The sequence below is a fragment of the Astatotilapia calliptera genome, chromosome 17 (assembly GCF_900246225.1).
Source record: "Astatotilapia calliptera chromosome 17, fAstCal1.2, whole genome shotgun sequence".
Lineage (NCBI taxonomy): Eukaryota > Metazoa > Chordata > Actinopteri > Cichliformes > Cichlidae > Astatotilapia > Astatotilapia calliptera.
In genome coordinates, this window is record NC_039318.1 from 21,370,389 (window position 1) to 21,383,076 (window position 12,688).

The following is a 12,688-nucleotide window of genomic DNA, read 5'->3' on the forward strand; positions in this document are numbered from 1 at the left end:
TGTGTGTCATCACAAACAACAGAAAACACACCCTTCAAAGAAGATCTGAGTGTGTTTTCTTGTGAAACCAAGAAAGTACCGTGTGATACAGGATGTACTGATTACACTTTGAGTCAGTTGGAATAGAGAAGGTAAAAAAAACAAAGAGATACAGGAAACACAACCTTATCAACACCAAATTGAATGTAAAAAAGGTGTCATGGTGCTAGAAAAACAATGTGCGAGGCAAAAAACTATATTTAATTCATCACAATGATCGCCAGCAGCATGAATCAAGCCTCGCAGAATGCTTCATTCATTATAGGGCCACCCAGCTGGGTCTGAATGACCTACATGGAGAGTGTGTGTGTGTGTGTGTGTGTGTGTGTGTGTGTGTGTGTGTGTGTGTGTGTGTGTGTGTGTGTGTGTGTGTGTGTGTGTGTGTGTGTGTGTGTGTGTGTGTGTGTGTGTGAGTGATCAAAAGTGGAGCACATTTGTCTAAAAATCTTGACTTTACTGTGTCAGGACCATGTAGACCTGCCCAAGCACTCCTTCAAGATGGGTATGAAGCTGGAGATGGTTTCTCCATGGGAGCAGCTCCAGATCTGCCCTGTTTCTGTCACAAAGGTGAGTCACGCAGAAAGGCTCTGAGAACAATGGCTTATCTAAAAAAAACAAAACAGAGCATTCGTCAGCTTCTGTTATTAGTGAAGCATTGGATTTTTTAAATGTTTTTCCATGGACGAGGCCTTCCTCTGCACCACTGGAATCAACTGGAACCTTTCTTAGACATGAATTTGGGTTTTTTCTTCCTTTTTACACATTAATTAAAAATATTAATTGATTTTTGAGCAGTAAAACTACCAATCATTTGCACATTATTCTAACTATATAATACCGTTTTTTTTTTATGTATTTTATTAAATTGTTCCATGATGAACACATTTCTTCCTAATTTACTAAACACAAAGAAAAGCATCGTACAGGGGGAAAGCAAAGCAGCTTAGATAGTACATACTGTGCTCAATGTTATGATTTAAAATTTTATAATTAGTTGGCCTTTATTGTTTCACAGGGTAGATCCAGCGGCTTAAAACACTGGCAGACTAGTGTGGCACAAGAATAATTGTACATTACCAAGGATGCCTTCATACTTGAAATCTTTTTTCTTTTAATTTGCTCTGTCTAAGCATTTAAAAGATGGAGAGTAAATTTGTCGTCTATAATCTCTTTTACACGTGTGTTGAAATCATTGTGTTAGGAAGAGATTAAATGTTCTCCCTCTGTTTACTCTTCAGGTCTACAATGAGTTCTACTTCCAGGTGATGTTGGATGACCTCTCTGCTGAAGCCAAGCCACACTTTGTGGTGTGTCATGCCAACTCGCCTGGCATCCTGCCTGTCCAGTGGTGTATGAAGAACGGCGTGGGTCTGGAGAGGCCTCGGGCCTACGAGGGCCAGGACTTTGACTGGGCTGACTACCTGAAGCAGAGCGGGACAGAAGCAGCTCCTGACGCCTGCTTTCCTGATGTAAGCATGGGGTGAAGAGATGTAAACGGGGACACTCCTGATGGTTCAGCCTATGTTTTGATGGGAGCGTTGTTAGTACAGAGGAAGCTGCTTTTCAGTAGGGTTCCTGCAAACATTTTAAAACCAAATTGAAGACCGAAACAACACAACACTTCAGGATAGCATAGTGGCAGCAGAGACAGAAGACACAATTGGTGCTGCTTTATGGTTTTATTCAAGTGTCATCTGCTTTAAATCCCACTGTCCCAACAAGCTCAGAGGTTTTTAACATATCTTGTAAGTTGCGATCTGAAGTGCAAAGCCATTGCCTGCACTTTCACTGCTGTAATTGTCTTTACCGCCACTGTGCCCCACTGTCCCAATCACACAGTTTTGGAACAGAAGAAGCTTGCACCAATGAGCACCAGGCAGAAAATGCATGAAATGATCGAGAGCAGTGTCTACCACTTTATTCTGTTTTGGTGAAGTTAAAAAAGCAAACGATATTTGCATTTGGATGATGCATGCAAAACATTCTGTACTTTCAATTCTTTCCCATTTATATCACTTTTAAAACTTGTTTTTAAATATTTATTTATGTTAGTACACTGTGAAAACAGCAGAAACACTCAAAGAACGTTTTATCAGTGTTTTATTCTTTTTCAGGTTTACATAACAGTTGACACTCTACAGTGAGACACATATTGTAAACAGGAACTTATTAGACCCATCTGACACTGTGTTACATGCAATGAGCCTACAAAACCCCTGTTACAGCACCTTGTTTGAAGTCCTTCAAGTGGAAAATAAGGGTTAAATCAGTTTGAAGGTCTTGTAATCTGAACCTGGCTTCAGGTTACCTCAGGTTAGATCCCTGCTCTGAATGTAAAATAAGCCCTCTCTCTTCCCCTCGTGTGTGTGCGTTCAGACATGGCAGAGCAGAGACTTTGCCAAGGACATGTGGCTGGAGGCAGTGAACCCTCACCGACCGGCTGAGGTGTGTGTGGCTCAGGTCACACAGGTCAGAGGACGCCTGCTGTGGCTCCGACTGGAAGGTACATTCGTTTGTGTGTGAGTGTGTGCGTGCAGTGAGGATTAAGTGTCAGGGACTCCTGCTGTGTCCCAGAGTGAAGATGGGGTAGAGAAAAAAAACAGCAGTTTGTATATGTGTGACAGTTCCCTCACCCCTGCTTTCCTTCCGCTGTCTGCCCATCTCCAGGTGTGCCGAAGCCTCTGTCAGAGTGCATCGTGGATGTCGAGTCCATGGACATCTTCCCTGTCGGCTGGTGCGAGGCCAACGCTTACCCTCTGACCCCTCCAATCAAACCTGTCTGTACGTAGACACACAAATATACACAAATGTAAATTTGCCATGCAGTGACAGCTTAACACAAAGTCTCATTGATTCGTTCTGCAGGCCAGAAGCAGAAGAAGATAGCAGTGGTCCAGCCAGAGAAACAGTAAGAAGCACAACATTAAACAAACTGAAAGTAAAACTGACTTTAGACTTTGTCTCAAAGACAGGCACAGTATCCGTGTTTTACATTCTTTTAATGGGTGACTCATCTGTTTGCATGGAAGTTTCCAAGAAAATGACCCTATTTCTTAGTTGATGTATCACCCTCTACGACTACTTTCAAATAGAAATACCACATGGAGTTACATTTTTATATTTTAGTCCAGATTAGAGTGCAGAAGTATGGTGAAGCAGGGTGTGATTTATTTTTGGGGAGGGGGGGCTTTGCACACTCATGATGTCTGGTTCAAAAGGTGGGACTAGACAATCAATTGCTATGGATATCAGTAGCTGTGCCCATCTTTGATATACAGTCTATGTTTTTGAAGACGTGTGCTAGTATTTTTGGAGGACATTTTATGCTAATATTCAGATGGCTGAGAGTCCTCCTTCCCCCTAATAGTTAACTAATAGATACAGTGTCTATTGTAGGAATTATACACAACCTATATTTAAAAAAAAGACAAGACTTGGTTACCTTTTGCTTTATTTCAAAGTGCTCCAAAAGGAAACTATGAAGGTTTCCTAGCCTCATTTATCAAACTGATCTGGCGCCCTCCATTTTCTCCTTGTATGCCTATTCCTCACTCATTAAACCTGCTCCTGAACATGGTTTTCAAGTGTTGGAAAACAGTTCAATTGCAGCTAAAAGTGAAACGCTGACTGCATGTCTCTGTAACCCGAAGACCGCTGTTATTGGTTTAATTTCAGTGTGGTCAGAAAAATGGTATCATTTGTGGGTTTTTGGTTTCTGTCCTTTACCTGAAAGCCAAAGAAGATAATAAAAAAAAATCAGTACATGTTTCTTCAGAGAAACCCTGAAGGTTTTTCTTTCTCTTTGTCACTCAAACCTGTTAATTGAAACTGTGGCTTTTTTTAGGGCAGAAATTGCTTTCCTGGGGCGCTGATTGATTTTTGTAGACGAATGGCATGTTATACTGTTTACTTGCGGGAGCAAGAGCGAGGGCGGCGGTCAGAGAGCAGGAGAAATATGAGGTCTTCAGCAGCACTTTGTCAGCTCTCTCATCTAACCACTAATCCCATTTCATACCTTTAGGAGAATCCTTTCATCGGTATCACTACATACACCCGCCTTCCAACACTCCTGTTTCTAATTCTGAAGCTGAAAGCGGTCGCTGTTGTGCCGATTGATTGAGTGAATTGACTTCTGTTTGCCGTTTGATTAGATCCCTTGGATAATTTTATTGATCAGCCTGACTGGATTGATTGCGTTTTTCCACAGGTTGGCTCGTTCCCAGCCTGTCGAGGCGAGTCCTGTCAACCACTACCAGCCTGCCGCCTTGGATCCAGGTAATCAAAAGCCACGTTACACATGATATATCTGTGGCGATTAATGCTAATGAGCCGCTGTGGCGAGGATTAAAGGAAATCCCGCTCTTTCTCCACTCTTAAGTCAGTCTGGATTTACACACTGATATACCTACTGCACTCTGATGTGCTTTCCTCTGTTTCACTCAGCTCCACTTCAACACTTTAGTAAATTTTATTTACAAGTTGCTGAGTTTGAAAACAATGTGATGGAAGATGTGTGTCCTGTCACAGGTTCAGTCAGAGATGTTACTAAAGGAAGTTGAATTAATTTTCTCCATCGTCTCTATATTTCATGCCATAAAGTTAAATATGGACTGTTTGATCTAAGCAGTTCTACCTTCTATATATATTTCATGTTAAAAGCTATCAGTGGCTCCAACTAGCAAAATTATATTACAACCTGTTGGCACTGTAAGGGATTTCCCCACTAGTTTGACTTATGAGAGTCCCTTCATGGCTGCTTTCCAGTGAAACGCATTACAGTTAAATTTAAGTTGTCACACTTAGAGTGAAGAAGAAGAGGAAGGAGAATCTCATAAGACAAAACTGAGGTTATATTTGTATTTGTTTCTAAAATGTTTAACCAGATACCAACTCTGGATGGTATTACCTGACCTGCACTAACACTGTGAGGAGCCTTTTTTTAACCAGGATATGTCCTTCAGTGCACACATTAACCAAATGCGTTTGACTGCTTTCTTTCAGTATTACTTAATAGAAACATCCTGTCTCAGAATCACGCTGAAAAAACAGTTCACGCATTTGTTACTTTCAGGCAGGAATATTGTAATTAATTATCACCTAAAAGCTCCCTGAAAAGCCTTCAGAAGAACTGAAACGCCGCAGCGAGAGTACTGACAGGAACTACAAAGAGGGCTCGTATTTCTTCCATGTTAGCTCGTCTTCATCGGCTCCCTGATAAATACAGAATTGAATTTAGAATCTCGATCACATAAAAAGTCCTGAGTGATAAGGCTTCTTCATATCTTAAACATCTTGTAGTACCAAATAGAGCACTTGGCTTTCAGACTGCAGGCTTGCTTGTGGTTCCTAGAGTTACTAATAGTTATAGCTGTCACCAAATGCTGCTCACAGGGGATCGTCTGGTACTCTAATATTGTAGGTCTTTACCTTACAATATAAAGCACCTTGAAACTTGAGATTATGCTTCTTTAAGGTGTTTTTTCTTTCCTCGGTTGGATGATAAAAACTGTTCCATACTCAGAGTTGGTGACATCACTGCTGAACTTGGTGATGCTGCATTTGTTTTATAGGATTAAAACAAAAATAGATTATTTAATTTAAATAATTTAATAAGTTTGTTTTTGTTTTTAACAGAGCTTCAATGTATTTTGAAACACGTCTACCCAACGAGCAGGGTCGAAAATTCACCCCTCAGGAGCGCTTTCAATCTAGCTCAGTTCGCAGGAAAACTAGTAACCCTGAGGACACAAGCAGGGAATTTATCCAGACGATGTTTTTGGTTCTAGTTAAAATCTGTGTTTTAACATGCATGGTGTTAATGAGTTACTGGGAACAGTAAACTACTTGAGACGTCAGTCAGCAATGACAGAAATACATCCTGAAGTAACCACTAAATTATGCATGTACTCCATAAATCATCATGCTTGTTCTCAGCTACATCCATGTCCACTGTCCATTATCAGCTGGTAATGATTAACAAGCATTGGCATCGATATGCTCATTTGTTCTCATTTACTGTATGAGAGCCACATTTTTACTTTATCAACTACTCCTAGTTGTTATCGTTGGTTGGAGCTACACAGATTTCCTTTTATTGTTTGTCTTCCGTTTTCCCCAAAGTCAAAAGGGGAAAAATATTTTTTATAAAAAGATCTTCCTTCTCACACTAATACGGTTTTTACATATTAAGTAAATCAGTTTGTCTCTTTGATAAATTAATTACAGTAATCCCACAAAGAGAGATGCATTTTTAGCCTCTTCTGCTGTGGTTTTAACTGAATCAGTAATGTTAAAGAAATGTTTAACTCTACTTGAGAAAGCAAAAAGCAGCACAAGATGCAACTATGTTTTACAGTCACTAAGTTTCATTTCCTCCTCAGTAAACATCTTTTTTTCTCTCTCTCTTATAAAACCATATTCTAGATATGCACATGTAAAGAATGCTTTTACACAGGAAATCCCTATTTATCTCTAATGCATTAGAGAGCCGGAGCGTTTCTGTTCTACCCGCTGTTATTGTAGCTGCCCTGGGAGTACTATGTGTATGTTTGGCTTTTTATCAGCTGGAGCGAGAAGGTTACACCCACAAACAAAATCTTAGAGCCAGAACACAGCATTCTTTTGTGACCACATGAACTTTAATGTGCTTATAAAGCGAATCCTTAAAAATTACCTTTTCCTTTTTACAAATTGTCCTGTGACTCTAGTTTTCTTTTGCCTAACTTAAAGGGAATCTGCTCATTCCAGTTTTATGTTCTTTAATAAGAGTATCTGCGATTTTAAGTAATCTTTTAAATATCCTTATTTATACCTCCATTCATCCACCGTCTCAAACAAGCTGTTTTCTCTCCATTGAAGTATTTTTTTCCTGATTGGCTGCCCCTCATAAACTGCACCTGTGCACCTGAGATGACCATATTAGGGATATCATCTCTATATGACATCACAGCAATTTAGAGCAGTCTGAACAGTGTGCTGTTAAGATATATATCAGCTTTACATAACTAAACATAACACATAACAAAGCTGAGGATAAACTGTTTATTTAGGAATGAAAACTAAAGCATAGGCGGATATTTTCGGCCACATGTTCAACATCTCTAAAAAACTTAAAGCAGGTAATTTTTGTGAATTCAGATCTACCGTGCAATTGACAAATAAATGTGGGTGTGTTATTTTTCGTTTTCACTTGCCTCAGTGTCTGAAATAACTGAACTGAACTGGGGGTTTCCTCAACACCATTGCGCCCTAAGGGAAATTCACCATGAAGCTGCGTCATTTCCAAATTTCAGTAAATGTAAAATATATCACCACGGCCAGCAGGATTGGAGCCAAAATTTAGAAAACAGTCAGGTAAAGTAGCTTTTTTTAAGAATGCCACTTAGCAATCTTTGGTGTATTTCTGGGTGCATTTCTGAAACCAAATAAACAGACATATCAGTAAATCTGAGAATAGATTTCACCAAAACACCACATCCTTCTCTCACATCCTCATTGTGTGGTTGGTTTTCTTTGGGAGCAGACACGTCTGTAAGCAACATGTATGTTCAAGCACAAAAAGAGCAAAGGGGTGGGGGTGGGCTGAACTGGGCATTGTTTCGAGGAGAACCTTGGTCCCTGGTTTAAAACCGCCCACTCGCTCATGCATATTCATCACCATATCTAATTACTATTCGCCCCTGGCAGTGCACCTCCAGGTGCAGACGGTTTTCAGGTGCTCCAGTAAGGCCAGAGTGCAGCATCGTTCATACGACTTCTTAGTTTGTTTCTTGGAGGCGGTGGAGGGTGGTGGAGTAGGGGGGGGGTCACATCAACAGGATGTACCCATGGCCCAGTTTGACTCTGCTCTCACCTATGTGCTGAAATGGTTAGTCACACACTAATGATATACTGGAAAGTAGTAAGTAAGTAAAGAGCACCACAACCATTCATTTACTTTCATTTACAAAGGAGCTTTCTGTTTTCTTCCTTTGTCTTTTTTCTGGTTCAGAGTGGAAGAAAAGCATTGAGAAACAAAACCAGTAAAAAGTTGTTGGGTCATTTCCTTATACTGCCAATGCTCAATCAAACCACAAGGAAGTGTTTTGAGAGAGGTTCAACATTTAGTTTAAATGTCGTTTCATTATGCAACTATAATACTGAAAAACATCATCTGTTATTATAATACTTACATAATCCAAACATACATGCAGGTAAATTCCTTCACTAAAAAATGAAGAATCACCAAGTCTGTCATTAAAAATATTTTAACTAGTTTGTTTAAAGGGAGGTTTTCTGTCTATCAAATGGTCAGAAATAACAAGAAAATGCAGAACTGACAAACCTGTGGACAAATCATGCTTAAGGGCCTATTCCCGTCATATTGAGCCAGGAAAAACCATGACATCAATGTTAGCTTCTAAAATTGCATTTAAAGATAAACTGAAGCCGTTAGTATGACTAACACCCTTGCATGGAAGTGACACACCAATTATTCAGTCAAACATCAAATGAGGTTTTGTATTTTAAGGAAACAAAACATGGGTTTGAAAGGAAGTTTGTAAACTCCAGTTTGGTGGACAGGGAAGACATTGGTTCACGGAAGTATCAAATATGAGCCGCTGTGTTTGGCCTGTCGAGTTTTGCCCATAATCCAGGTGAGGAAGTACTACTTCATACCAACTTATCGTAAAGATTGCAGTACTAACTGGCAAACAGAGACATGAACATGTTTCCTCTGTCTTTGCGTCATTGCACTGGTTACTGTAGAGTTTAGGATTAATCTAAAAATCCTTTTGTACAATTGCAGCTGCTTGCATGGGCTTGCCCCCCCCCCCCCCCCCCCCCCCCCCAAATTATCTAACATGTTATAGTGTTTAATACCCCACGCAGAATGCTTTAAGCAAGCTGTCTGCCAGCTGGTAGTAGAGCCTCACTTAACAGTCTTTCGTATGTCAACAAAAAAAAGCGCCTCTTCTCTTGAGCCTTTTACGTCTGCCTTTCCGTGAACATTGTAGGTTAGTTTACATTATTTTACAGCTATATTTTAATTTCCATCGTGCTCCCTTACTGTCCCATAGTTCTATTTTTTTCCTAATTCTTTATTGATTGCTGTGCAGCACTTTGGTCAACATCTGTTGTGCTTAAATGTGCTATATAATTAACTTAACTCGATTATATAAGTGGCTTTAGTCCGCCTAGGCTTGCTGCTGACTCTGCAAGTTGATTTGCAACCATGGCCACACATACAGAGAAACGTTTGTTCCTATTGGAGAATAATTTTCTTTCAACCTGACATTTTCCACCAGGAATAATGAGATGTTGTGACCCATGGCTACTTAAAGAAAAATCCGAAAACTAAGCGTAATCTGTTTACTCTGAAAGCTTCCTTGTACGCTTGTGCACTCTCTTCTGTTTCTCTTTGATTTTCCAAATGCGATGTTGGTTTCAGTTTTGTCCAGAATATTTGTTTCAATGTTTTATTTATGGTTTCAAAATTTGTAAGAGAGATATTATTTGGACTATGCCAGTATTACATGTAGCATATTTATTTCCCATAGTGGTGAACATCCATTTTTCCTTCTTTTCTTCTGTCCTAGGTTCAGCTAATGGAAGATACTGCTGCTCCAAGATTTTTGTCAACCACCGCTGTTTCTCAGGACCCTACCTCAACAAGGGACGCATCGCAGAGCTGCCGCAGGCTGTCGGACCTGGAAAATGCACACTGGTCCTCAAAGAGGTGGGCTGATGTCAAAAACAGGTGGGGGGGAGGTTATATAGAGGAGCAGGTTTAATCAAAGGGTTGCACACTTTCAAAGAGAGAGGTGGGCCAGCAGAAATTGACAGAGGGAGGAGGTAAGAGACGGAGGCCGAGACAGCGATGTCTTGTTAACCACCTGCCGTTTCCCAGCAGCACCTTCATTTTAATGTGAGGAGCTGTCAGTCAGCAGTGTTTACTGTTATACACCGCCACCACCATTTGGGAAAACAGCCTTTTAATTTCTCTAGAGACTGTGTGCTCTCGTGCACTTTGTGCAGGTGTGAGAATGTAGCTTTCTCCACAGTTTTTTGTGATCTGTATCTTTTCTTTCACTTTCGCTTGGATCCTCATTCGTGTTTGTTCACTTTTGTCTTGAGTTGTTCACATCAAGCAGGAGTTTATTTGTCTTTTTCTTTGTTCTGTTTTTGCTTCCAGCTGCTGAGCATGCTGATCAACGCTGCCTACAAGCCTGGACGAGTATTGAAGGAGCTGCAGGAGCTGGAGGATCAGAGCTGGGACTGCCAAGAGGAGACCCTCAAAGCCAAGTGAGGGGAAAGGAAAATACAAAACAAAAAATGGCAGGGGAACAACAATGAACATGTTCTTTTCTCATTTCATTTGCTCCACTCCTGTTTTGGTCATGGGCCATTGAATTTCATAATAAATCATCACTATCTTTCCTAAAAGGGCCCTGTGTCCCTCCCCCTCCTCTCGTTTCCTGCGAGGCCATTTTCCCTGCCCCTCTTTGAATTTTTTATGTTGTTTTTTGTTGCTGCAGTATTTGTGTAAGGTCTGCATTTTCATCCACTGCTGGCTGCACAGAGCCAAATTATTCCACAGCTTCAGGCTGCGTGCTCGGTGTTTTCTAATCGAAAACGGCCCCATTTTTTTCGTCCGAAACGAGAAAGAATCAGGCAGTCATGAGTCTGAGTGAGTCACCTGTGCTGGCCCGCAGAGCACAGTGATCACATTCACGCACGAGTGTTTTGACAACTCGCCAGAGGATTTACTTTTAATTTTCTGGGGCATCTACCACCCAGAGAGACAATTTATTTCTGACTCCAAAGTGGAGAAGGCTCAGTACACAATTGAGTTCAATTAAGCAAGAGCAAAAACAAGTTGACAGAGAGTACATATTTCTCATTAATTAATGGATCTTGTTCCTGTTTGGTTGTAATTTTCTTCAGATTGTTACTTAAAATTGAGGTCCTGATGGAGCACATCTCAGGGTCACTGTGTGAATTAACTCTCATGGCGTGTCATAGTCATTACAGGGCTTTTTTAAATAACTTGGCATGATTTCATAGATTATATTAGTGTTTAAAACATAAGAAAATACATTGGTAAGCAAAGTTTATATCACAAATGTTGCAGAATATCTGCAGCTTTTAAGCTATTGCAGATTTGCATCTTTTATAGTTTTTATTTTTATTTTTCAGTTTTTAGTTGATAATCAGTAAAAATCAGACATTTTAAGGTGTTAATGTGGAGAATAGTTCCTTGTGGGCAGCAGTCTGTTCATTCCTACAAGTTCTAAGAGCAGAGTTAATGCTGATCCATAAAAATAAATTAGTAAGACAAACATAGTTAATAATTAAAAGTAACTGAATAAATTGAATTGACTGACTTAGTATTAACTGATTTGACCGTAGTTGCCGACTGCTGGTGCATTATGTTAGTTTGAGACCTCTAAAAGCAGAAGAAAGAGAAAATCAGTATTTTGTTTGTGTGTTTTTGTTTCGTTTTGTTTGCTTCTTCTGCTCCTTGACTACCACAAGCCGCGTTCTCCTTTCATTAGGACTGCCTCATGTAAGTGAAAATTGTATCTATGAAAATTATTATGAGTTAGACGCACTGCTCTGGAATTCCCCTCATCTAACCTCCTCTCAGAGCCAACAATGGGCTATAGTACCAGATAAACACGCATGTGTCTCATTTAATGATTAATGATTAAACAAAGAGATCAGATAAACTCTGCTGCATGTTTAGAAACCTTTAAGTCATCCTGTCCTGTCAGAATTAACATATCAGCATTGCATTTTCTAAGGGTATAAGACTTAATTTAACTATTTTATTTTCTATTAGGGCTTTAACTTGATTTTGATTTTCCTTAACAGTTGCAAATTAAATGATTAGTCATTCAGTCTATGACATGAAAAATTCCTTTTCTGATTTCTGTGAGCACGTTTATGTTACACAACAGAATGTATTGAAAGAAATTTATCGATACAACTAATTGAAATGTGACTTTGTTGATGTGTTTTGGTTTAAAATCAAACTAAACTGCTGTTTCACTAATGATTTATTATTGGATTTTAACCTATTAACCTCCAAAAAAAAGAAAGTAGCACAGACCAACATTAGTTTGTAGGTCATTATATTTTTTTCTTGCCAGCAGCTCCGCTCTCTTTGCCCGACCTTAGCCATTATGTGGGATATTGCCAAATTGACCCTTCATCTCACTCCGTTCTCCTGAATCGGCCTAATCAACCGAACAGTCTGAAGTCATGCGGGCTGTCGTAAAACTGCCCGTTTTTCACATCCTTGCTGTGCAAGCAATCATCATTCACCTATGAGTGCTTTGATGGATCACAGATGGTTTAATTAGCCATTGTCCTCATAAGTAAAAGTAATTCTTCACTGACAATGTCCCTCTGTCTTCCCTTTCCTTCCTCCCACACACAGATATAAAGGAAAAACATATCGTTCCACCATACGGATTGTCCGCCTAGCAGACCAGATCCCAGATTTCTGCCGTAAAGTGTGTGTGAAACTACAGTGCTGCCCGAACCTCTTCAGCCCCATCCTCGTTACTGACAAGTGCCCAGAGAACTGCTCCGTCCAAACAAAAACCAAATACAGTGAGTCTCTGTAATTATACGCATCACTTCCTGCACCACAGCTATGAAG

The 12,688-nt window shown here is 40.0% G+C and overlaps 1 protein-coding gene across 6 annotated transcripts in view; it reads left to right on the plus strand.

Moving 5' to 3' along the window:
• sfmbt2 (Scm like with four mbt domains 2) overlaps window positions 1-12,688 on the plus strand; it is a 66,900-nt gene that overhangs the window by 44,074 nt on the left and 10,138 nt on the right. For all 6 annotated transcript variants that reach the window (XM_026146677.1, XM_026146679.1, XM_026146683.1 and 3 more), the window contains 9 exons: window positions 505-606; window positions 1,278-1,508; window positions 2,416-2,542; window positions 2,707-2,820; window positions 2,905-2,947; window positions 4,247-4,314; window positions 9,618-9,757; window positions 10,214-10,323; window positions 12,464-12,639. In XM_026146677.1, the coding sequence (XP_026002462.1) occupies window positions 505-606; window positions 1,278-1,508; window positions 2,416-2,542; window positions 2,707-2,820; window positions 2,905-2,947; window positions 4,247-4,314; window positions 9,618-9,757; window positions 10,214-10,323; window positions 12,464-12,639 (1,111 nt within the window). The remainder of the gene's footprint in view (window positions 1-504; window positions 607-1,277; window positions 1,509-2,415; window positions 2,543-2,706; window positions 2,821-2,904; window positions 2,948-4,246; window positions 4,315-9,617; window positions 9,758-10,213; window positions 10,324-12,463; window positions 12,640-12,688) is intronic.